The sequence below is a fragment of the Gymnoscopelus braueri genome (assembly GCF_963280865.1).
Source record: "Gymnoscopelus braueri genome assembly, chromosome: 2".
Classification (NCBI taxonomy): domain Eukaryota; kingdom Metazoa; phylum Chordata; class Actinopteri; order Myctophiformes; family Myctophidae; genus Gymnoscopelus; species Gymnoscopelus braueri.
In genome coordinates, this window is record NC_137604.1 from 47,570,519 (window position 1) to 47,596,169 (window position 25,651).

General features: G+C 42.1%; 1 protein-coding gene across 2 annotated transcripts in view; it reads right to left on the reverse strand.

Annotated features, from left to right (window-relative positions):
- rptor (regulatory associated protein of MTOR, complex 1) overlaps positions 1-25,651 on the reverse strand; it is a 199,116-nt gene that overhangs the window by 11,663 nt on the left and 161,802 nt on the right. The window contains exons 23-29 of one of the 2 annotated variants that reach the window (XM_080417271.1): positions 24,448-24,557; positions 23,600-23,777; positions 22,147-22,257; positions 18,033-18,138; positions 14,883-14,997; positions 14,089-14,213; positions 11,110-11,211 (exon numbers count right to left, since the gene is read on the reverse strand). In XM_080417271.1, the coding sequence (XP_080273397.1) occupies positions 11,110-11,211; positions 14,089-14,213; positions 14,883-14,997; positions 18,033-18,138; positions 22,147-22,257; positions 23,600-23,777; positions 24,448-24,557 (847 nt within the window). Of the gene's footprint in view, positions 1-11,085; positions 11,212-14,088; positions 14,214-14,882; positions 14,998-18,032; positions 18,139-22,146; positions 22,258-23,599; positions 23,778-24,447; positions 24,558-25,651 lie in introns of both variants that reach the window. The other variant, XM_080417270.1, reaches the window with a different exon arrangement.

Sequence of the window (25,651 nt, forward strand, 5' to 3'; positions counted from 1 at the left end):
AAATAAAATGTATTATTACTACCGGTATTATAATCCATCCACCAGCCACACAGGCACACCTTGAACTTTATACAGTATATATATAGTACAAGCAGAGAAATCATCAATCAGATCAAATTATCAGCTTGCACAGCGTTATTATCGGACAATCAGCTTGCTCAGGTTTCACTAGCCAGCACTGCTCAGTCGGCTGTGATGCCAGTGTTGTGACATCAGATCAGGCATGTCCATATTTGGGCATAATCCCGGTTCCGGCTCACTGGCTTCAAAGCTCAAATCATGACGATATACAGTCGTTTCCTGCGTCACAAAGACGCCGGCCTTGCAGAGAAGCACACGCGCAGAGAGACACACAGGGAATATCACTTCACAGGCTTATTGCTCAGTCAGCTGCGCTGTGCATGTCCACACACACACACACACACACACGCACGGTGTTTCACAGACTGACAGAGGAGAGAGGATGAGGCATTCCCTTTGAAGTTGGCAGCCATGCCGTCACGATTCCCGGTTGGGAGGAGAGGCTGGCAAATGCTATATTCCCAAACTCATGAGCACGTAGTCGTAGACAGAGAAGCATATGTGTGTGTGTGTGTGTGTGTGTGTGTGTGTGTGTGTGTGTGTGTGTGTGTGTGTGTGTGTGTGTGTGTGTGTGTGTGTGTGTGTGTGTGTGTGTGTGTGTGTGGGGGTGTGTGTGTGTGTGTGTGTGTGTGTCTGTGTGAGTATTTGTAGAGTTCCAAAATGAGATGTATGCCATTTAAAATAGTCAACCTTAGTCAATCAACCGAGAAAGTGGTAGAGGAATTAAATTAAGAAAATAATGCAATTTTCATCAAAAACATACATCAAGTAATTTGCTAAAGCTACAATATGTACGTTTTATATCTGTCTCTCCGTCTGTCTGTCTACCTATCTACCTATCTATCTATCCATCTATCCATCATCTATCCATCTATCCATCTACACACATGTATACAAATATTAAATGTTCTTTCCATATTATATCTTAAGACATTTCAGCTTCACTGTAATTGGACAGTGAAAAGTGACAGGAAAATGACAGCAAGGCGAGGGGACAACATGCAACACAAACCAGAACATTAGGGTTCTGCGTTCGATGCAATAACCGGATCAAACCACCAGAGCGTTCCCTGAGTTGTAAAAAAAAAAAAAGACCCACATTGAATGCATCAGTGTTTGAGAAATCCCTTCTCCATGCCTGCATCCTTTGCTGAGCTGCAGGTCTTAATAACCCACACGGAAATCAATAACACACATAACGTATGGAGATGTATGAGAGAGAGGAGCGAGAGTGAGGAAGAGCGTACGCTGCTGCCTTCGCCGTGAATTCTCACTGCACCCGCTGGGCGTATGATTGAGTATATGGCATTAACCCATCGAGGCCTGAGACCGATTCTACAAAATGTCTTCTAAATCCTAACAGTTTTTTGAAAAAACGTATGTTGCTATGTCAGTGGTTCTCAAAATGTTTCATGTCAAGGACCCCCAAAATTTATATGTATTTGGCTGCGGACCCCCATCTCAAAATATGTTGTTCCAGGGACCCCCAGAAGCAAAGATTTGAGTTAAAAAATGTTCGCTTTAAAAGAAGTGTGCAAAGATTTGCACACATTTTCACGATTTTTCAAAAATAGCAGATCTACAAGCTCATAGCGCGGCACTCGGTGCCTATGAGCTTGTAGATCTGCTATTTTTGAATAGCCAAAGTGTAAAATAATGCTTTTTTAGCTCAAATCAAAAGTGACACAGATGCGTTCCAGGTCTTAATGGGTTAATGGGGAACTAGTCCTTTTAGCTCTCAATTATTAATATACTACTAGGTTGCACACAGTAAGGGTATTGCATGTCAAGGGCAATCTGGCGGCTAATAGTTGCATAGAGTGATGCCCTAAGTGCAAGCCTTGATTAATTATTGCGATCAGCTTACAGCCAATCACGAGACACGTCGCTGATGAAAAATGCATCAAGTATTCAGCCCTTTATCCCACTGACACAGAGTTCATCAAGTAAGAAAGACATTGACAGCACCACGGATTCATATTCAAAGGAGGCTATACACGTTACATTCCTGAGTGTTAAATTATCTCTCAGTGTAAAAATGTACCCGCAAGGCTCCCTTTAGCAGTGTAGAGACCCTTTCCAAATTCCGTGTGAGAATGTAACCCTGCAAGTGCCCCCGAAGCCCGGGTTTGCAGATCAAAACTGGCTCACCTCACGTCTGTTTGAGTCCAACCAACTGCCAAGTGGATACAGCTCTCTCCCCAATAACAGCTACAGTACAAAGGCACTAATGATTTTGTTAGCATGAAGCAAGACAGCTTTTCCCTCGTGATGCAAAAAAATAGTGCAACACAAGCTTAATAAGCTTGTATTTCCATTGCTAAAAGCCTCTGGAGTTTGTGGCAGAGCGCCTTGTTCTGAGGCTCATTTAGCCACTACACTCCCTAATCTGTGATTTTTTCACCCCCTACATATACCACTATAAATAATCTCTTCTCCCTCTAGAGAAGAAGGCTTCCTCTGCTTGTTCATTCTGCTCCATTATCTCTGGTGATGGAAAAGCTCTCCCACATATTGCAGTTCATTAAACTATAGCATGTCGGCCGTCTTCCTTCACTCCTTCTCCTCCCTTCATCCTGTTTGAGTTAAAAGAGCCCTTCAGGACCCAGGTAATAAGAGTTCTCCAGGATTACCGGGCACCTTGAGCACCTAATAGAAGATGATATTTCAGGGCTGCTATGATTGTCCGCATGCATGCAGGGCCATGGCATTGTTTCCCACAACTTTCTGGCACTGGTGATATAGGCACTATAGGTGATAAAAGACCTTAAAGGGCAAGACCACTTTGGTAGAGGTTTGGGTTGTGTATTTACCTTGCCATGATGTAACACCAAAGGTGAAAAAAATAAAATAATAATTGCTCCATCGGTTAGAAATTGATAATTCTAAATGCTCCTCATTGACTTGTATTGTACGGTGAAACAGCTCTCAAAGTCACTCTTTTAGCACGTAAACTAACATAAACAAAGCTGATTCAGACAATATAGAACATCACCAAACCCAGTACTGTTTGTTTTTTTAATAAAAATGTCAACTTCCTGTAGATTTTACGATTTGAAGATCCGGATCCGGATCCATGGATCTAGTCCGGGTTTTCTCCCTAATAAAAATAGCTAAATCAACAGGAAATTAACATTGTATAACAAAAAAACAGTACTGGGTTTGGTGATGTTATATATTGTCTGAATCAACTTCGTTTACGTTCGTTTATGTGTTAAAAGAGTGACTTTGAGAGCTGTTTGACCGTACAATGTAAGTCAATGAGGTGTATATTTAGGATCAATTTCTAATCAATGGAGCAATTATTTTTGATTTCTTGTCCACCTTTGGAGTTACATCATGGTAAGGTAACTACACAACCCAAAACTCTACCAAAGTGGTCTTGCCCTTTAACACATTGACTGCCAGAGTTTTTCAGAAAAGTCTGTAGCCTCTGCCAGGGTTTTGAACGATTTTGGTACCTTTTCACATAGCCACAGAATATTTTTCTCCAGTATGATTGATCCCAGATTCTAGATTTCTAATCACAGATGAGATTCAGGTGTGGTTTCACAAATGTCAACGAGGTCATTATGACCTTGTTGTCATGTGTTGTTTGATGTTTGAAAATAGCTCAAAACCAGTAGTTTCAAACCAAAAAACAATGTGAATTGTTTGTCCGTTTGAATTTTAACATTGAAGTGGATGGAGCAGCAAATCTTTGGAAATTGTTATCTCCTTATTCGTTTGGAATATCGAAAGAGTGTCAATACTAAATAATTTTATTAATTTTTTTTCATGACGTTTTTAAACGTCTTTGGCAGGCAATAGCTGAATGCCCAAAGACGTTTACAAACGTCTTTGGCAGTTAATGTGTTAACCAGCTGGGATGACGGTAGGCGTTCTGAAAAGACACAAAGTATGCATCTACCCAAAGTCATAAGTATATTCTAGTAGGACTACTGTTGATAGGCTGCTCATAACACCTTGACAGAATGCTTAATAACTTCTGAATGGTTCATCTCTGGTACTTCACAGAAATTAACAGTGAAAAACCAATCTAGGTTAGGAATGAAACTTTGACTTTAAAGCTGAACTACGTAACTTTCCTCTTCTACCCCGGATTTGTAAGATTTGCAAGTGCTGATATATACATATGTTTTACCATTGAGCTAATAGAGCCTGCCTGCTTGCTCAGGGGATAAATTGAATCTTGACCATCAGGTCAAAATCCGTGTCAGATCCTGTGTCTAGGTGAGACGTGACCTTTGACACGATCTAAATGTCTCCATGGAAGAGCAGGGAGACTAAATACAACCATCCAAATTAAGTTATCTTGTAATAACATAGTCTACCATACAGATTGGACAGAATTACATTTTATTCATTAAGAAAAAGTGACATAGTGCTGCTTTAAGTTACAGTGACCTATATTTGACAGTACAAAGTACTTTGTTTCGATCGCCATCTAGTACAGTAGAAACAGGCCCAGATACTGCACAATGTGATCCTTGTCTAAGTACAGTACAGATTGCAAACACCAAGACAATAAATCCAGATCCTATATGGGCCATTGAGATGCACACAGTCCTCAGTCTCATTTCAATTACCTGCCCCCAGCCGAGGTGTATACCTCCCCGACTCCTCACTAAAGGATCACTGGTTCCCGGGACTCGGAATTTAACAAGGCACCAGGCAGTGCCAAATGTGGAGCAGGACACAGCGGCTCTGTCCCTGCAGCCAAACGGGGCCGGCCTACTTTCACTACTTCAGCAGTCTCTACCCTCAAACCCTGACACAAACTGGAATGTGGGTTTGAATCCACCGTGGTGCATTCGGCTTTGTCAGGCGTCTATGCGAACACACTTGGCCCGTGTTCGGGGGAGGGAAGCCGGGCGGGAAGGGTGATATTTTTCACTGTATGTAAACCTACAGGCTGGGGCGGCACCTGTCAGCAGGGAGTGTTGGGCGGGAGAGGAGTAGGACGAAGGCCCTACGTCCTCCCGGTGGGGGCTCCTCACTGGCAGGTGAGTCATACTACAGCACTGACAAATGACAAGACAGAAATGTGTGTGGGGAGGAATTAATTCATTCAGTGCCATTGACGTCATTGACGTGTTTTTCCGCAATGGCGCAACGTGCCAATGACGTGTTTGACGTCAAAAAACGTCAAGATATCGTGATCCGAAGATTTGCTGCTCCATTCACTTGTTGGTTAACTTATTACTTAAAAAGGCTGTATCTCGGCTCCTGTGTACTTTTTTTTTACTATGTATTATGTCAACGAGGTCACGATGACCTCGTTGACATTTGTGAACCCACACAGTATAACCCTCAGTGATTAGCAACCATCAGGGGATTGATCATACTGGAGATAAATATTCTGTGACTACTTGAAAAAGGTACGAAAATTGGAAAATCGCTGGCACAGTACGCACATATTTTTTTATTTAGTTGGCACTGAATGAGTTAATTGGCGGAACGACTAAATTGGGGAGAATAATTGGCTACTTTAAATATATAGGGTCTATAATATGTCACTAATACATGACGAAGAACAACTGAAGTGAAGGTTAATGAAGGCATAGAAAAGGAAAAGTGAATTATAAGACTAGAAAGGACATGTGCATCCAAGTTAATTAGATCTGCTTTCCATCTGCAGGGGATGTGAAGTCCATGTGCCTCCTCTACCCCTTCAACCTCCTCAGCAAACACTGATGACAACTAAGCTGTGCGTAATGAGTGTCTGTGTGTAGTAATGATTGTGTATTTGTACAAGCACCTTCCTAACAGACTGAAATAAACAGTACTGTGCCCAACACTCCATGATAACTAAGTCGCTGACTTATTGTATTTCTCTTCCATTGTCTTACATTTTTCATTCCTGTCATGCCTCGTGTCAATCTCTCTACCCATCCATCCGTCCATCCATCCGTCTTTCACTCCACTCTCCCATGGTCTTAAATCTATTTGGCTCATATTTTTATCTTCTTTTCCTTTTCTGCCCATTTTGCCCAAATCTCTCCGTTTCCCTTGCTCTCCAAGCTTGACACACTTTCACATGCCAATTGCACAGCAGAAGTTTTACTGCCTGTCTCCCAGTTGTGGTCCCCACTATTTCAGTTTCCTCTCTAGAGTTTAACTGTCTGGTCCCCCCAGGCAAGGAAGGCAGCCTGGGAGATTCACTATTAATAACATCTCTGTACCACCAGGCTCCCTATTAAACACTCACTGACCTGGAAGAACCAAAATTAGTATATTAGGCCACAAAAGGGCACAGTAGACATTGGAACATTCTTGGAGCCCATCTGAGTGCTGCTGTTTCAAGCCCCCTTCCGGACAATTTTGCATCCTGCCCCCCTAATTGTGTCAGTGGACTATTCACACGAAGGTGATGCGAAGTTAAAGTGAAAGCGAGCACAGTGTATAGTTTACTCTCATCCACCCTCACCTATACAATGAACCAAAAGGCGTAGAGCCAAGATTTGACAACCAACTAGCCAGTCACAGTACGGCCGTCCCTTCAAACCAGGATAATAATTTAATTCAATTGCATCAACACTTTTAGACAAATACCGTTTCAAGAGGAGCTTAATATTTTGAACTTCTCCCTCATCATGCACAAGTTTGTTAAAATGGTCTATGATGTCTCTGAATTAATGTGTAGCTACAGTAGTAGATGTAGTACTACTACAGAGGTTGGTACTGAAAAACACTGAACAGCTGAAAAACAAAAGAATACTAGAGGGGGCGGCTGTGAGGGCTTGGCAGAGGGGCATGGCAGTGAAGATTGTGGATCCAACGTGTGTAATAAAGTCAAGAAACCATCCTTCCTGCAGTTTGCACACGACCCCAGCCTTTCCCTTCAGAGAGTGATGACAGCGGAAACGAACAGATGGATGAAATGAAAATGAAGGAACCAAGAAACACAGAAACAAACAAAAGGAGGTACGGTATGCGCTTGGGTTTTTGGGGGTGTTTTTTAGGAAGGCACATTGAGTCCAGGGGAGAGAGGGGGGAGAAAAGCCAGCACTTACCTCCCTGTTTACTCCGGTCAAGATAGATGGAGACCCTTCTGGCCAGACCTGTGAGAGGAGGAGTAGCAGATGGAGGGGGGAGTAGGGGAGTGAGGCAAGTCAAAAGCACATCAGCCCAAAGCATGTCACATGTTAGCGACGTAAGGATCCCAGCATGCAGACAAGCGCACACACACACACACACACACACACACACAATACACACTTGCATGTAGGGCTGTCACGATTACAAATTTTAAATATAAAAAGTTGCACAGGGCAGATATGACAAATAACACATATTTAATTACTTTATACTTAAAAATAAACATTAATAGTGGAAATAGCCGATCTATAAGCTCAAAACGCGTCGCATCGCAACGCATTTTGAGCTTATAGATCTGCTAATTCCACAATTTTTTTTTTTTTTGGGGGGAAATACATGACATTTTTTAACATGGAATTGATTATGACGATGATGACGATTATGCAAAAATAATTGCGATTATATAAAATAATTGCGATTAGACAATTATGTAATAATTGTGACAGGCCTGCTTACATGAATACATATTTTCAAGTATGTCTTTATACTGTGCAAGTGTGTATTATACTTTTACTGCATACAAGCATGCACGCACACACACACACACACGCACACAGAGCACAGAACAAGGCTGTGGTTCCCCAGTGTGGCATCTCCCGAGTGAATAGCACTGAAACAGTGGGATGGAAAAACTAGGTGACATGTGTTTCTGAAGGCTACTGGTTCTGCATTAGAAACATATTCATAGTGTCCCATTTGGGACAACGCCTCAACACAACACTTCAGGGAAGAAAAATCCAAATGGCCTCACCATAGGGCAAAAGACTAGAGGGGTGGAACGGTTAATGGAGCGCTACCTGCCATTACGAGTGCATATACTGTACACAGTATATACTATCCATAGTAAACTACAATAAAACTAGTGCGTTTCATTGTAGTGTAAGTTTGTTTTGAAGTTACTTTGTATCTGCTGCTAGTGAGGAGAAACTTGTTGCCTTGTCCTCTCTCTCTCTCTCTCTCTCTCTTTCGCTCACCCAGACGGAGAACACACAAGAACAACACAAAGTCAAAGAACCAGCAAAGTAACAAAGCCGGACAGACAGACATACAGACACCAGGGGTTTGAGATAGCCAGACGATGAGGAATACGCTCATCTGACAGAAGCATGTTACCGGACGACAGGGATGGAACAGTTAGGGCATTTTGAGAGAGAACTGGAGCGTGTGTGGGTGTGCATACTGTGTGTGTGCGTGTGTGTGTGTGTGTGTGTGTGTGTGTGTGTGTGTGAGCTAAGGTTTCTCCCAGAGGAGTTGTTAGGCCTTTCCTAATGAGGGAGGTCTCGTGGAGGCCCGGAGGCAGTGTTTCGACAGCGTGACGACAGTAATGTGAAATATTGGACTGTACAATGTCATTGTGTTGCATGTGATTTTAAAATGTAATGAGGGATTTCTGTTTGATAGAAGAACATCCCAAGATATAAGTACAATAATGTCCAATATGGGCAAGAAACTCTGTGTGTGTGTGTGTGTATGTGTGTGTGTGTGTGTGTGTCACATACAGTACATATATAATACAGTACGTGTGTGTGCTTGTGCGTATAATCACAGGCGCCAGACTTTCATCTATCCAAGGTTAATTGAACGACCACGAGACTATATTTACAGATATATAAAGTACACCGAGTAGGTCAAAACTTCCGCCTCGACAGACAGCCAACCACTTTGCTGAGGGACTCGGTGTCACTTATTGCTATGGATACCATAACCAATGCATCTTCATAATATGGAACAAGAACGTCATATACACATAGGCCTCCCTGGATTAATTACTTACTGCGTAAGCACAGCATTGATATCAATGGAAATCTAAATTCTATACGTTCATGTCTATGCTTTACTCTCTCCAGAACAAATTCTCTCTTGTAAAGAACATCTCCATTGAGTTGCTGTCAGCCTCAATACTGCAATCAATGTCGAATCTACAGTAAACTGCATGAAGTGTCATAAAAGATCTATCTAGGGTTAACCCATTAAGACCGGGCTATTCAAAAATAGCAGATATACAAGCTCATAGAGAGCTTGTAGATCTGCTATTTTTGAAAAATCGTAAAACATTTTTTTTTCAAAAATCTGTTAGGATTTCGAAAACATTTTAAGAATCGGCTTCAGGTCTTAATGGGTTAACAAAGCATACGAGACACCGTTAAGTGTTAGGAAATTCTCTGGCAATGAAAAGTCGGTCTGTGTGTGTGTATGTCTCACTGCAGAGCACTGTTCTCTGGAGGGGACAAATCTCAGAGGGTGACAGCATCTGACAGCTCTGTGTGTGACAGTGTGCATGCGTGCACTGTGTGTGTGAGAGACACAGCTATTTCAGTGACGCTAGTTAATTGTGGCACCTCCAGGGCGGCGGTGGCGCACACACACACACACACACACACACACACACACACACACAGTGGGTGGTTCACACAGCTGCAAAACCGAACCTGTCAGCCAATCAGTCACTCAGTCGGAGACAGCTTTGCTCTAATTGTCACTAATTAGCCCCACCGTGCATCTGATACCTACAGTATCAGAGGTCGCGTCTAAAACCTTGTCCGAAGGTCGTCTTATGCACTTTGCTATTGACCCACATACCAATGCTAATGGTCTGATGCGGTCTAGAGGATTTAGGGAACTTTTCATGTATTTTTGCATTTTGTACCAGAAAAATACTCGGACATAACTTGATAAAGTGAAACAAAAGTAAGGAAATCACTGAGCAAGTGATCCATGGATTAGCATTGCTATACCAGTCACAATGCCCATAAACTTCTCTGCTCCAGAAATAGACATCCATGAAGGAGAGGCTGTCACAGAAAGAATAACTAGACGTCTGACATGGGACATCTTCAGGACTGAGAACATTCAGAGTAATGGGCCATCCACACCAAGCATGTACCTTCTGTATAACTATAAATATTTTGTTTTAAAAATCGTCCTAACTCCACATTCACAACTATAACGGCAACATCAGTGTGGCAGGCTGGCAGCTCACAAAACGACGTTTAAAAAAAAACGTCTTGAAAAAAAAAAAAAATCTAAAAAGATTCTCTAATTATTTAGTATTGACACCTTTTCGATATTCCAAACGAATAAGGAGATAACAATTTCCAAAGATTTGCTGCTCCATCCACTTCAATGTTAAAATTGAAACGGACAAACAATTCACAATGTTTTTTGGTTTGAAACCACTGGTTTTGAGCTATTTTCAAACATCAAACAACACATGACAACAAGGTCAAATTGACCTCGTTGACATTTGTGAAACCACACCTGAATCTCATCTGTGATTAGAAATTTTCTGGGGATCAATCATACTTGAGAAAAATATTTTGTGGCTATGCGAAAAGGTACCAAAATCGGTCAAAAACCTGGCAGAGGCTACAGACTGTTCTGAAAAAACTCTGGCAGGGTAAGAGTTAAGATAGTATAGAGCAGTAAGAGAAAAATTTCTACACAAAATCCAGTCTCAATCTAAGATCAAGATCGATCACATTTTTTCCATGATGGGAAAGGACATTGAAATTCAAGGAAACGCTTAGCATATGTTCCATCTTTTATGATCGATTTTGTTCGGTCACTTGTTCTGTCACACTTGGACACCCAGGTATTTGGTCCAGTGCCGCTGAGAAACATCTGAAAAGAAGCCGGATGAAGTCTTCCTTGTTCTTTGCATGCTAATGTGTGTGTGTTGCATAGACGATGATCATGGAGTGGAGGGCTGTGGATTGGGCAAAAACAGAGCTGGTCCTTGTCTTAAAGATGAAGATGTGGACAAACAGGGGGCAAACCAGGAGGGACAGACGGTACAATAGCTTGTACAGTTGATGCCACAGGAAGTACTTTGGCATTTGGGTGGGGATGGGGATGGGGGTGGGGGGTAGGGGTAGAGGAAAAAAATAGATTGTGGGTCTTTACTGTGTGCGCTGGCGGAGGGCTGACCTCGGGTGGTGGGCAGCATGTCTGACAGGCCCTGCCACGCCGTCACCATCTCAGGGTTCCTCTGGTCGGCAAAGTTCTTCCAGATACGCAACGCTCCATCATCTGGGGGGGGGGGGGGGGGGAGAGAGAGAGAGAGGACAGTGAGGAGAGGAACACATGCATATGGAAAAGAGAAGGGTAGAGATGGATACAAAGAGAGAAAAACTGCTGTTTTTCAGCAGTTTTCTGAAAAACGTATGTTTCTATATCAGTGGTGCTCAAACTTTTTCATGTCAAGGACCCCCTAAATTATTAAAATGTATTTGGCGGTGGACACCCCATCTCAAATATTTTGTTCCAGAGACCCCCAGAAGCAAAGATTTCAGTTAAAAATGTTCGCTTTAAAAATATATATATTCAAAGATTTGCACACATTTTCCAAAAATAGCAGATCTACAAGCTCATAGCGCGGCACTCGGTGCCGCACTATGAGCTTGTATATCTGCTATTTTTGAATAGCCCAAAGTGTAAAATAATGCTTTTTTAGCTCAAATCAAAAAATGATACAGAGAGAGAGAGAGAGAGAGAGAGAGAGAGAGAGAGAGAGGAAATATGGAGGGAGGAAAAGGAGAGAGGAGAGAAAATTGAATGGTAGGGAGGGAATGAAGAGGCAGAAAGGTCAAAGGGGGGAGAGAAGTGTATCCATGGCGAATCTAAGAATTGCATCAACACGTAAAAGCAAGGCAACGTACGAGGTGCGATACCGTGAAAGCAAGCCGGCACATAATCAATTTGATTCTTTCCAGGTGTGCACATGCATATGTGCACCCTCCCCTGAGCAGATACATTATTTGCATGTCGGGGGAAGGAAATACAATACACACACACGTCCCTTTCTGTCAGTGAAATACAAAGAAAGCAACGCCTTACAAGTCAAACAAAGATAAATCAATAAAAGATATTCTGAGTCACGAATCATTCACATCAAACATACGGTACCATACAAACTGCATTATGAATCCACGTGTACTGTACCGTATGTACAGTACGCTGATGAAAAACTGCATAGTTGCCTATGGACCCCTACACACTGTACGATATTTGACCCGATTTGGCTGTCGGGATATTTTTGGGTGTTCGTCGACAAAACCACCGATCTCAGTCAAGATCGGGCGTTCCTCGGCGAGGTGTTGATCGCGCAGTGTGTAAGGTACTCCGAGAAGATCCACCCCGATAAAGTGCGGTCGGCGACATGTTCCCGACAGGTTTTAGATATCCAACATGTTTAATATTTGGGGCTATCGGTCCCGATAAGAGCCGTGCTACAGCCAATGCAGCCGGTGTTATTAAAACATTTAGAACACGTGCACTCCTTCTTTGATGCAGCCAGGTCATTATTTCTTTTATAGGTTGCAGGTATGAGGGGATATAATTCCTTTGTCACTTACTGTAGGCCTATATAGAGTAGGTCTACATGTACATGTATAAAGGTTCGTCATCATCAAGACTGGAATACGTTTTATCACCGTGACATGAACGTCCGAGGATTATGCTTCTGTTCTGATCAGTGTTGCCAGATATTGCGAGAGAAATAAGCAACCAGGTCTATGAAAACAATCTCAAAAGAAGCGACTATATATAGGCCACACGAGCACTTTAAAGTTTAAACCTACATAGAAATACATTGGATATTTGAAAATAGCCGATCTACAAGCTCATTTTGAGCTTGTAGATCGGCTATTTAAAAAAAGAACTGTTTTGAAAATGTTGGAACATTTTCCAAATCCACACAAATCTTGCATGGGGGTCTATATTTTCAGAAGTTGTTTGAGAACCACTGGTTTAAACAACATTAGGAAGCAAGCCCAAATAAGCAACTACACTTTAGAAACAATTAAGCCCCAAAAAACGCTAGCCACAACTACCAATATTTAGACATGCAACTTTACAGAAAGGCCAAAATCACTTATAATACGTGGACATGGCAACACTGCTTGCTCCCTGCTTGTTTCATAGAGAGAGAGACACACACATACAGAGAAATATTTAATGTCAATCATTAGCGTCCTGTCTCGGTCTCGCGCATATATCACAGGAGCCTTGCACGTTTTCGTGAGACGTCGGTTAAAATGAATTGGAATAAAAACAAATGTAGGCTACTGTATGTATTGGGTCTGGATCGCATCGTGGTGAAATATCTTGCAATGAGTGATCCCCTGTTGCCGATCAGTCAATCGTGCGAGAACCACAATGATATGTATAGCCCGATTTCAAGAGAGAAACTCGTGCAATGTGAAATGCTTAACGATCTGTTTACTCGCCGACCATTTCAAATGTCGGACAGTGTGTAGGGGCCCTATCACCAGTGGTGGAAGAAGTACTCAGATATTTTACTTAAGTAAAAGTAGCAATACCACAATATAAAAGTACTCTGTTACAAGTAAAAGGTCTGTGTTTAAAACCTTACTTGAGTAAAAGTACAAAAGTATTGGCATCAAAGTATACTTAAAGTACCAAAAGTGAAAGTACTAAAATGTTTGAAAATAGCAGATCTACAAGCTCACATGCGACGCGTTGTGAGCTTGTAGATCGGCTATTTTCAAATAGCGTGGTTAATGTGTGTTTTATTATATAATGATTTATATCTGCAAAGTAAATAGTAACTCAAGTTTTCAAATAATTGTAGTGGAGTAAAAGTACAATATTTGCCTCTGAGAAGTAGTGGAGTAGAAGTCAAAGTATTTAAAAAATTGGAAATACTCCAGAAAAGTAAAAAATACCTAAAAAGTGTACATAAGTACAGTACTTGAGTAAACATACTTAGTTACTTTCCACCACTGCCTATCACACCGCAATCTATATCACTTGCACCAGTCTAGTTTTAGTTCATCGCTGTTACCAGTTAATTACAGTATGATCACATGAGTGTGTGTGTGTGTGTGTGTGTGTGTGTGTGTGTGTGTGTGTGTGTGTGTGTGTGTGTGTGTGAGAGAGACCAACCTGTTGCAGTAAGCAGCAATGAACAGTCATGTCCATTCAGGTACTCCATGGCTGTAATCCTGGTGTAGCGAGGGTTCCCATTGTAGAAGTAGTCCAACCTCTCTCCTTTCTCCCAGTCCCAAAAACTATGGACAGACAGCTTTAGAATGTGACATTTGATGTGATATGATGATAACAGAACAACAGAAGGGGCATACATTCCTGTCCCGCACACAAAATAAGATTTTTCTACCAGAGAGATGTAATGTGGCATCACACGTTACTGTGACTCCAGCAAGATTCTTTAATGGATTCTTTATCTCAATCAAGAGGCCAAGGGACAGATTACAATGAAGCAGCTGCAGCTACAACACTAGTAAATGTGTTTTTACACAGTTCCGATCAAGTCATTGAATTGCACTGTTATTTAACCACCTAGTACTTTCTAGCAATACCTTGCTACCTTGCTACCTTACAACCAATACACATGATGAGGTTGTGCTCTTGTACTGAATATCACCGATCAAGCAAAAACACATTGAAAAAGAATCTATGACCAATCAAGCAAAAACACATTGAAAAATAATCTATGATGATCAAGCAAAAACACATTGAAAAATAATCTATGACCGATCACACAAAAACACATTGAAAAAGAATCTATGACCGATCAAGCAAAAACACATTGAAAAAGAATCTATGACCGATCAAGCAAAAACACATTGAAAAACAATCTATGAAACCAAAGTCAAATGAGTAAAAGTAAAATATTGTTTTCGGTGTACAGCTGGCCTAAGAAAGGAAGCTGAGCTCACCAGATGCTGTCCTTGTCAGCCACAGCAATGCAGGCGTTGAAAGGATGGAACTTCACCACAGAAGGAACACCAGGGTTGCGGTTGATGAAGATCTGGTCATCCAGACGGGTCACTCCTACAATAGGGGTGGGGGCGGGGGGACAAAATATGCCCTTGAAATTGATTGTACTGGAATGCACCCTATGCACAGCAGCCATATTGTGAAGACATTCACAGGTGTTGCCAATGATACTAATGAAGGCTCCGTTCCATTCTGGTCAAACAGAGTCAGGGTGCTGATATTGTGCATGTTGGCTCACTGGAAACACTCTGCTACACCAGTGGGTCTAAAGTTGGGGTCCAGGGACCCTCATGGGATTCCAAATGGCCCCTTACGGGTGTGTAACTCTGAGAGTGTACAAATGGAACCAAATGGACCCTAACGGGTCCATTTGGTTCCATTTGTACACTCTCAGAGTTATGGGGGTCATGGAAACCACTGTGCTACACTAATGGAACAGAGCCTTCGTTAGTATCATTGGTAAAACCTGTGAAGGAAGTGATAATATGGCTGCTGTCGGGTGGTCACGGGTTCGATGCAGCAAAAAATCTTGACTTACTGCCTGAGTGTACCGAGTACAGATTTCATTACAACTTTTCTACTGTGGTGACTGACAGCTCTGACTGATCACTGATGTTTCCAGTATTTTTTACACAACACCGTTGACAGCATTGAACTGCTTTAGAACGGACAAAAATGCCCTTTTCCTCAATATCATGGTGCATTGCATTTTTTTCTTAACTTTTCTTCCAGGCAAAACAAATTGGAAAAAGATGTTACATGGGATCCTAACTATTTTTTTGATCTAGTCTTTTTGGGTTGCTGCACATGGATATGAGTGCAAGCTATTACCTTTAACACCTTTACCGCCGGGCCCGTAGTTCTACGGGCCGTTAAATCCAACGGTTAAGCGCCGAGCCCGTAGTCCTACGGGCTGCGGTCTTTTCGCGCATGCGCGGTCCGGGTGCACTTTCGGATTTTTTTTGATCCACTTCCGTTTCCGGTTTGATGACAGGAAATAGAATTATTTGGGATCCGGTTTCGACGATCACGCCCGCTCCCATTCTACAGACGAAACTGAAACTCAATTCTCTTCCTGTAGTTTTTTCTCCTCGCATTTCACTGTTTAACGTAATCCGCTCTAACTCAAACATGGATGCCCCGTTTGACACGCGATCTTCACTGGGAGATACAGGGAGATCTCGCGGATGTAAACAGACCGTTCACGGCTCAATCTTAAGGATTTTAACAAGATCTATGGCGACATGAAAAAAACAAAAAAACAACAAAAACACCTTGGCACTGGTGAGTACATTATGAGATTAACCTCTGGCGGTGGATGTGTTAAGACTACTATCTATTCACATAATGTGATGAAAACATGGTGTGTCTACGGTATATGGAAGCAGTGCAATAGCTAGCTACATTTGTGGAAAACACAATTACAGTTATGCACCATCTGGCTATTTCCAGTACGAGCCTCAGCCACAGCCCCAGCAGAGATAAGCACACAACTTACAAGTTTGATGCTTCTTGATACATTGTCATGACAACGACATGCCTAGAGCTGCCTGTCTTGTCCTTGGCAGGGTAGGAGTGCACAATCCCCACAATAAAACGCAGAAGAATGTGGAAAAAAATACAAATCCTGAACAACATCACAAAGAAGCACTCTGTGAAAAATAATAAATAAAATCGGGCGTACGTACGGAGGGGAAAAAAAGAGAATAAAAAAAGCGTTTTGAGACCTTGGGCAGACAAAACCGCTGAAAGCCGAATATTCAATATGCATTACTGATCAATTTTGGCAGTGTTGTCTTGCAGTGCATTCGGTACAGAACTGGCAACAACAAAAAAATAAAACCCTCATCACAATGCCTCTGTGCCTACAGCAGCAAGAAGCACACGTTGTAACGATCATTTTCAAACCTCGCCCTTTGTTCCTGCCCTATCCATCTCGCCTCACCCTTCCTCCCCTGGCTGCCATGCTCGGCACCCACTTCCTCTCATCTCCACTCCTCTCCCATCTCCCTGCAGGGAGTGGGATTGAATGAGGGCATGCTAGGCCTACTATTACTTTTCCCCCCTCACACAAAACTTCTTAGCACTGGAAGGAATGAATGCAGTGATTAACCCTTTAAGACCTGGAACGCATCTGTGTCATTTTTAGATTCGAGCTAAAAAAAGCATTATTTTACACTTTGGCTATTTTTGAAAAATCTTGAAAATGTGTGCAAATCTTTGAATACATATTGTTTAAAGCGAACATTTTTAACTCTATTCTTTGCTTCTGGGGGTCACTGGAACATATATTTTGAGATGGGGGTCCGCAGCCAAATACATGTCATTTTGGGGGTCCTTGACATGGAAAAAAGAACCACTGATATTATGGCGACATAAGTTTTTTCAAAAAACTGTTGAATCCCCCAGAAGCAAAGATTTGAGTTACAAATGTTCGCTTTAAAAATATATATATTTAAAGATTTGCACAAAATGTTCACGATTTTTCAAAAATAGCAGATCTACAAGCTCATAGCGCGGCACTCGGTGCCACGCTATGAGCTTGTATATCTGCTATTTTTGAATAGCCCAAAGAAATCTTAAAATGACACAGATGCGTTCCAGGCCTCAATGGGTTAAGAGAGTGAGAGAGACAGAGATGAAGCAATGTGCGTGAGTAAACTTCAAGTTCTGAAAGCAACTGCTGCGTGACTGTGTGTGTGTGTGTGTGTAGGTTGCAGTGGGGGCTGCTAGTGATGACGTGCGAGTGTTAGCCATTCTGTTTGAGCGAGCTCTGACTTCAGATGTGGAGTCGGGCAGCCTGTGTGTGCATGTGTGTACCCCAGGCTCTTTAATGTTTTGTATACGTACGTGCTCGGAAGGAGGCACAAAGGGGGCTGTTTGTGGCGCAGCGGTGGGGCGTTTTCAATTGATGCTCAATGGACAACACACACACACGCACACACACGCACGCGATCTCGTGAAAGCCAAAATATATCATGGTGTATTCATTCACACGTCTGAATTCATTTGTCTCTGAGTCGGTGTGCTTGCTTTGTGTGTGCACGTGTGTGCGTGTGTGTGTGTGAGAGAAAGAGAGAGTGTCTGACCTCTCTGTGTGATGCGTTGACTCTGCCTCCTGACACGAGTGTTCCTCAGAAACCGCCATTGTCTCTCCATCCGCACCTGGCTCTCCAAGTCATGCTCCTCTGGGATCTGCATGAGAGGGTGTGTGTGTGTGTGTGTGTGTGTGTGTGTGTGTGTGTGTGTGTGTGTGTGTGTGTGTGTGTGTGTGTGTGTGTGTGTGTGTGTGTGTGTGTGTGTGTGTGTGTGTGTGTGTGTGTGGAGAGTGAAAGGTACTGATAAATGAAAGACACACAACTCCAAACATCACAGCAGGGGAGAAAATGGCCATGCTCTTCCTGAAACACCCCTTCCCTCCCGAAAGGAAGGGGGGTGTTTTATCAACCATCCCCTTCAGTTTGGTTGTTTTACCTTTTTAGTTTATGATGTGTACGAGCAGGCAGGCAATGTTTTTGGAACATTTATCAGGAACGTTACACAATCCATGTCTAAAGTAACGTAAGACTTCATGAAGCCTAATTTATACAATACTTTGTGGTAAAATGGTGTCACCCGAGTGACACCCTTGTACGACGAAGTACAGTATAAATTCATAGATGAAAAGGAGCATAATACCGCTCCTTTTCATCTGCACATGACTCCTCTTCTCTTTTATGATTGAATTGAATCATGGGATCATGGTGTTCGTGTGGATTCAATCCGTCACTGAATTGCATGGAAAGGAAAGGTAGTGCTAATACTCTGTCCTCAGCGTAAAAAGATGTCTGCCACACCACACAAATGAATTTCCTTCTCTCTACAATTTTCCTCTCTCCTTTCAACTCTGTCCCTCTCTGCTGCCGGCTTCTCTCAAAAGGGAGAGAAAACCATTTCAGGCTAATTAGTGTTCATCAATAGGGGCCTCTGGTGAAACTACACAATAAAAGAGATTGTGTGCGTGTGTGTGTTTACAATGGGTGATTACTGACAGAGCAGAAGGCTACAGAGTTTCGGCCCGGCAATTTGAGAAGAATCATGTCTGCAACATGTTCAAATCCAAGCTGATGGAAGAATCGCAGCATTCATTTTGAGAAAGGCATGGATGGTATGTTAACGCTCACATGTTGCTATTCACCTGGGAGTGAATGACTATAATGGATTGTAATAGAGTTGTTGTGTTGGTGGTGTGTGTGTGTGTACTGTATGCACTGTATGTGTATGTGTCGTGTACGTGTGCAAGGACGATTGCTGCTGTGTGCTTATCAAGCACATTTCTACAGCAGAGCCTCCCACTGAGCACAATGAATAATAAACAGTAACGCATGCTTTTCCATGACGCTGTGACTGAGAGAGCTGTGTACACTGCCTACCACACACAACTGACCTCCATTATTCTGTTTTTTTTTTATTTAAGTTGAGGGTCACGTCACCATCTTGTTTTTTGATTGATTGATTGAACACTTTATTAGACAGAAATGTAAACAGCACGAGGTAAACATTAAGGCTAAAAGGATAACACAAAAAAGTCCAGGGGACTTGTGGTCAGAATGGAAAAATTCTGCATAAAAAGAAGCATCTAAGAAAAATACAAAATCGAAAAAAAAACACTTTGAACATTTTTGAACAATTCCACCAAGTGTTTGAGGTGCCTGTTTCACCCACTTCCGGGGGGCGGAGCCAAAATCCGAGCCCGAAGTATTTGTTCGTAGACCCCCACTTAGGGGGGGTAGAAAAAGTTTCGGAGCGATTCGGGCACTTTTCATTTAACATTGGGTTTGCCATCATTAATGTTTGTGACCTCATAAACATTTCCATTCTGAGATCGCCTGTTCAGACACGCCCATTCTGGAAATCCATGAAATGAGAAGGAATGACTGAATTTAAAAAAAAAACATTTTTTTGGGTACAAGAGACACTGGGGACCCCAAAAAATACAAAAAACCAAGAAAAAAGTGATTTTCATGGTGTAGACCCTTTAAGACCTGAAGCCGATTCTACAATGTCTTCTAAATCCCAACAGTTTTCTGAAAAACGTATGTTTCTATATCAGTGTATCACTTTTTCATGTCAAGGACCCCCAAAATGACATGTATTTGGCCACCGACCCCATCTCAAAATATTTTGCTCCAGGGACCCCCAGAAGCAAAGATTTGAGTTAAAAATGTTCGCTTTAAAAGAATACATATATTCAAAGATTTGAGTTAAAAATGTTCGCTTTAAAAGAATACATATATTCAAAGATTTGCACACATTTTCATGATTTTTCAAAAATAGCAGATCTACAAGCATGAGCTTGTAGATCTGCTATTTTTGAATAGCCAAAGTGTAAAATAATGCTTTTTTTTAGCTCAAATAAAAAAATGACAGATGCGTTCCAGGTCTTAAAGGGTTAATAATACCTGCTTCTTATGCACACTCCAGAATCACTTATTGTCAATTCTCGCTACCATTCATACACACACACACGCCTCTCTCATGCTGCTGACACAGTGATATGATAACCTGCGTGTGCACAGACTTCGAGGCGGATACAGTACACGGCTTTGTAATGGAGTGGGGGGTTTTATGGGAACACTCAAAAATGTTGTGGGCGCAGCGTTCTGATTGCTAGGACAAAAAAACTCTCCTCTTATCTTGCCCTCTTCCACTACCTTCATCTCTCTCTCTCTCTCTAACCCGCTGTACAGCCAATCTCTTTTTTTTTTTTGCTTTTCACCGAACCCTTTGTTCTCTCGGTTTCCTCCTTCATCCTGCATTTGGCCCTCGGTGTGATCTTTGGCTTGGAGCGGGGTTCCTCATTACTTTCTTCTCAGATTATTTTCACCATCTTTTATGTTCTTTTTGTTCTTTTTGTCTGTGGACAGTTCAGAACTGTCCACAGCCCTCTTCTGAGACACAAATCGAGAAGACAGAAATGATGCCATCTTATAATTAGCATAAAAGAGGACAAATTATATAAAGATAAGGTGGAAAATGGGTGAAGTGTTCCTTTAAGAGCCGCTACTTCCTAAACTCTCCATGTAAGTGACCAGGCTTCGGTCTATCAGAAGCTCATGTTGTCGTACTAGATCACAGGATTGGGTATTGTTGGAAGTTCCTCAGACCTGAACAAAGCTGGGTAATATAGCCTTCAGCGCACGTGCACCATCTGTATGGAACAAATGTCAGGACAGTTTGAAGCTGGATTGCTTTGAATTCTTTGATGATTTAAATAATTTAATGGTACTTGATCTTATGGTGGAAGAAGCCAATTGCACCCGTCTGGAGAAAATCATTTCATGTTGTAATTTTTTATAAATTAATGTATTTGACTGATTTAGCGTTATTTTTCAGTATTATGAATGTGTACCGGTGTGTAATTCAAGTTCTGTAAAACGGTATCGCTAAACAATACAGGTACTGTTTAGCTAACTGAATTGAATAATCGAAAAATGAAAACGTCAACTTTAGAGCTAGAGATTATACATTTTAAGAGAATGAACGTAAAAACAAGTTGTCAGAAACAGTATTTATTAACTCAAGTAAAATACTTAAATACATTTCCGGTATTATGTCATTTAAGCATGAGTGTCTGGGGCAGACACTCACTAAAAAAAGTCTGACGTAATTTACGCATCCTACCTGGGTCGCGTTCTTTTCCCCCTCATTCTGAATTCCCATCCCCCACGACGATTCTAAGATGACCCAATGTTATTCTCCATAGAGAAATTACTTCCGCAACCCAGGGGATGAACCGAGTTACATCAGGACTTCTGTACTCTATAGTGTTTAGAGAAGTCAAAAACATTTACGTGGAATGGTTATTGAGAAAAATAATATCAAAAACAACTTGTTTAACTGAAAAAGTTACACTTTAAAATGATGGGTAACTATGAACGACTGACATTTGAATATTATTGTGGGTTGTCCTGAGGGTTACTATGGAGGCGGTAAAAGTGTGAGGCACAGAGAGAACTATTAATTACAGCATGTACAGTACAGCACAGCCAGCAGATATTGGCACATACCGTTACAATTTTTTAATCTTAGAGGACTACACGTTTTGAACAGAGGCACAGAAATTACTAATGGAACACGGCGGTGGAACACGCTGTGGGCACAAGGAGTGAGGGATGGTGAAAGGCTATAAATAAACAGAGAGGAGGCAGAGGTGTACGTTACCTTCATAACTGGCTGGGCAAAGTACTTGGCGCTCCAGTCACACAGGCCCGTCTGCAGTGTGGCACTGATGTAGTTCCTGTGACCGCCAGGATCGTCCCCGTCGTCACCCGCCTGAACACACACACGCACGAACACACGCACACACACACACACACACACGTCAGTAATGCAAACATAATTATCCCATTAAGACCTGAGGCCGATTCTACAAATGCCTTCTATATCAGTAGTTCTCAAACTTTTTGTTGTGCCAAGGAGACCCCCTAATTGATATGTACAGTATTTGGCCGCGGACCACCCCATCTGAAAATGTTTTGTGCCAGGGACCCCCAGAAGAGAAGATTTGTGTTAAAAAAATTGAATCAAAATCATTCAAAATGTTTCACTTTAAAGATTTTTCAAAAATGTAAAAAAAATAGTAGATGTACAAGCGCTGTGAGCTTATATATCTTCTATTTTTGAACTGTACTAGATGTGCATTTTTTTAATTTTCTTTTAGGGCACGGTGGCGCAGTTGGTAGCACTGTCGCCTCACAGCTAGAAGGTCCTGGGTTCGATTCCCGCCGGGGACGCTGTGGGTGTGTCTCCTCATCCGCGCCCATACCCTGGGTGGGGTTGGCGAAAGGGCCTACTCTGTGTGGAGTTTGCATGTTCTCCCCGTGTCTCTCAGGGTAGTTAATACCCTCACAAAAACATGTAGTAATCCTGGTCGCTATACCACCTCCCCCATGACAGCCGGGGCGCCTGATGGAGGGGAAGGGAACTGGTTGGAATAACGTGTTCCTTCCACGCGCTACGTCAAACGGGGGAAACTCCCCCCTGTCAGGTGATAAGGTGGTCAGTTGGCTCTCATGCATTGAAGGAGACATGAGCTCGGCCCTGGCCTCCCTAGGCTGGTCAGGGGAGTGTAGCGCCCAGGATCATTTAGAAAATTGGCACCGGGTGAAAAATAAGGGTTACAAAATCGCGGGATAAAAAAATTATAAAAAAAAAATCTGCTATTTTTTGAAAATCGTGAAAATGTGTTCAAATCTTTATATATTTTTTAAAGCGAACATTTGTAAACTATTTTGTTCCAGGGACCCCCCAGAGGCAAAGATTCGAGTTAGAAAGGTTAAAAATATATATTCAAAGATTTGCACACATTTTCACGATTTCTCAAAAATAGCAGATCTACAAGCTCATAGCGCGGCACTCGGTGCCACGCTATGAGCTTGTATATCTGCTATTTTTGAATAACCAGAGAAATCTAAAATGACAGAGATGTGTCCCCGGACTGAAAGGGTTAAGCCACAGGGTAGGCAGAGTAGCAAAAGTCAACAAAAAAGTGTTACCGAGGCACTTACTGGAGGCTTTCAGCCAGTGAAATATTAACAATTGTTGGTTTTCAGCCCACACACAGCTTACCGTGTGTGGACTGATATACAGCAGTGGTGGTTGCATCTTCGTGTACCTGCTCGGGTCCCTTGTCGAACATCTTCCGCGTGCGGGGGAATTGGTGGGAGTGGGGGGCCTGTCCGCCCAACGTCGGGGTGTAAGGGGGTCGTGCCGGGGTCTGCTCTCTGGCAGGGGGCTTGGGGACCTCGTTAGTCAGGCTAGAGCTGCTGGCACTGGGCATGGGAGGAGAGCCACTGGAACACAAAACACAGGTTGGAAAGTCAGAACATGACGTGTATGTTCTTCCATGTGCTAAGTATAGTATATTTAGCTCAAAGCTGTCTTTTTCTTGGTTAATGATTAGATAAGATAAGATAGCTAGCTATAGCGACAGAGACAGTGTTGATTTTGAGAGCAAACTTTGATTTAGTTTTAGTCATAGTCTTTTGAATAAAATTCCATTAAGTTTTAGTCATATTTTTGTCATATGAAATGTTTTAGTTTTTGTCTAGTTTTAGTCGACTAAATACCATAAGACTTTAGTCGACTAAATCTACAGTTGATTTAGTCGACTAAAATGTATTTTGGCGTCGCGACGCGTTGTGAGCTTGTAGATCTGCTATTTTCAGAGCGCAACACCGGAGCACAACCAAACATAAAATGACTTGTCTTTTAGTTCTACTGGATCTCTTCTCCACTCAACCCTCACTAACATTTTAGTCTAGTTTTTATTTGTTGACGAAATTGTCAATATATTTAGTCTTAGTTTTAGTCATCGTGGCGTAGTTTTTATTTCGTTTTCGTCAGTGGAAAAAGGTAGTCGACGAAGATTTTTCGCCATGATTCTAGTCAACGAAATCAACACTGGACAGAGACAGAGAAAGAGACAGAGACAGAGACAGAGAGAGACAGATCTTCCCTCACCTGGCTTGGTGGATGTGGGTGCCTTTGCTGGTGGGACTGGCTGGGGCTGACTGGGTGAGAGATCCAGAGTGAGAGTCCAGGATCCTTTGAGGACGTGCGTTCATAGTTGCCTGAGGAGAAAGAGAGACGCTAAAACCCTCATGCTTTGGCGTAAAAGTGATGCGAGACATGTCGATTCACAAAAGATGATATGCTTTCAACTGAAAAAAAGTGGCAACACTTTCTTTGATTGCGTACGCCATTCTTTTATTATTAAAGATTTATTTTTGGGCTTTTTATGTCTTGATTATTGATAAGGACAGTAGGCTGACAGGAAATGGGGAGAGAGAGATGGGGAGTGAACACGCAGCAAAGGCCGTCGGGATGGGGACTCGAACCCGTGACGCGCTGTCAGGCTGTCAGGCTACATTGTAGCCTAGGTGCCCAGACCGCTACGCCAGCTGTCCGGGCCCGTACGCCATCTTTTGTTTAGTGAAAAGTCACACAACACCTTTTCGCAGGAGCATTAATTGTATTATTAGGCTTAATACAAAATTGGTCCAATAATACATAATCCCATCTTTTGGTGAATGTATCTTGAAAGGCAAACGACCAGGGCTTGAAATACAACTTGTACAAGATCAACAAGTAAGCTTGTGCATGATGACACTGGCGCACAACTATAAATCACCCTTAAAGAGTGTAGGAGAGGGGATAGGCACAGGTTTGAAAAGAATATGATTAAGAGGGACTTCAAATATTACACAGACATGTTTAGTGTGAAGAATGAAAAAAGTACTGCAGAAGAAACTCCCCAAACTCTGGAAGCATCTTCTCACTCTACCAGCACATCAAAAGTGCAAACCCTTTACAAAGTTTACCTTAACCCATTAAGGCCTGATTCTACTAAATGTCTTCTAAATCCTAACAGTTTTTTGAAAGAACTGATGTTGCTATGTCAGTGGTTCTCAAACTTTTTCATGTCAAAGACCCCAAAATGTGTGTATTTGGCCTCAGACCCCCATCTCAAAATAATTTGTTCCAGGGACCCCCAGAAGCAAAAATTTGAGTTAAAAACGTTCACTTTAAAAGAATATATATTCACAGATTTGCACACATTTTCAAAACATTTATAAAATAGCAGATCGGCACTCGGTGCTTGTATATCTGCTATTTTTGAATAGCCAAAGTATAAAATAATGCTTTTTTTTTGCTCAAATCACAG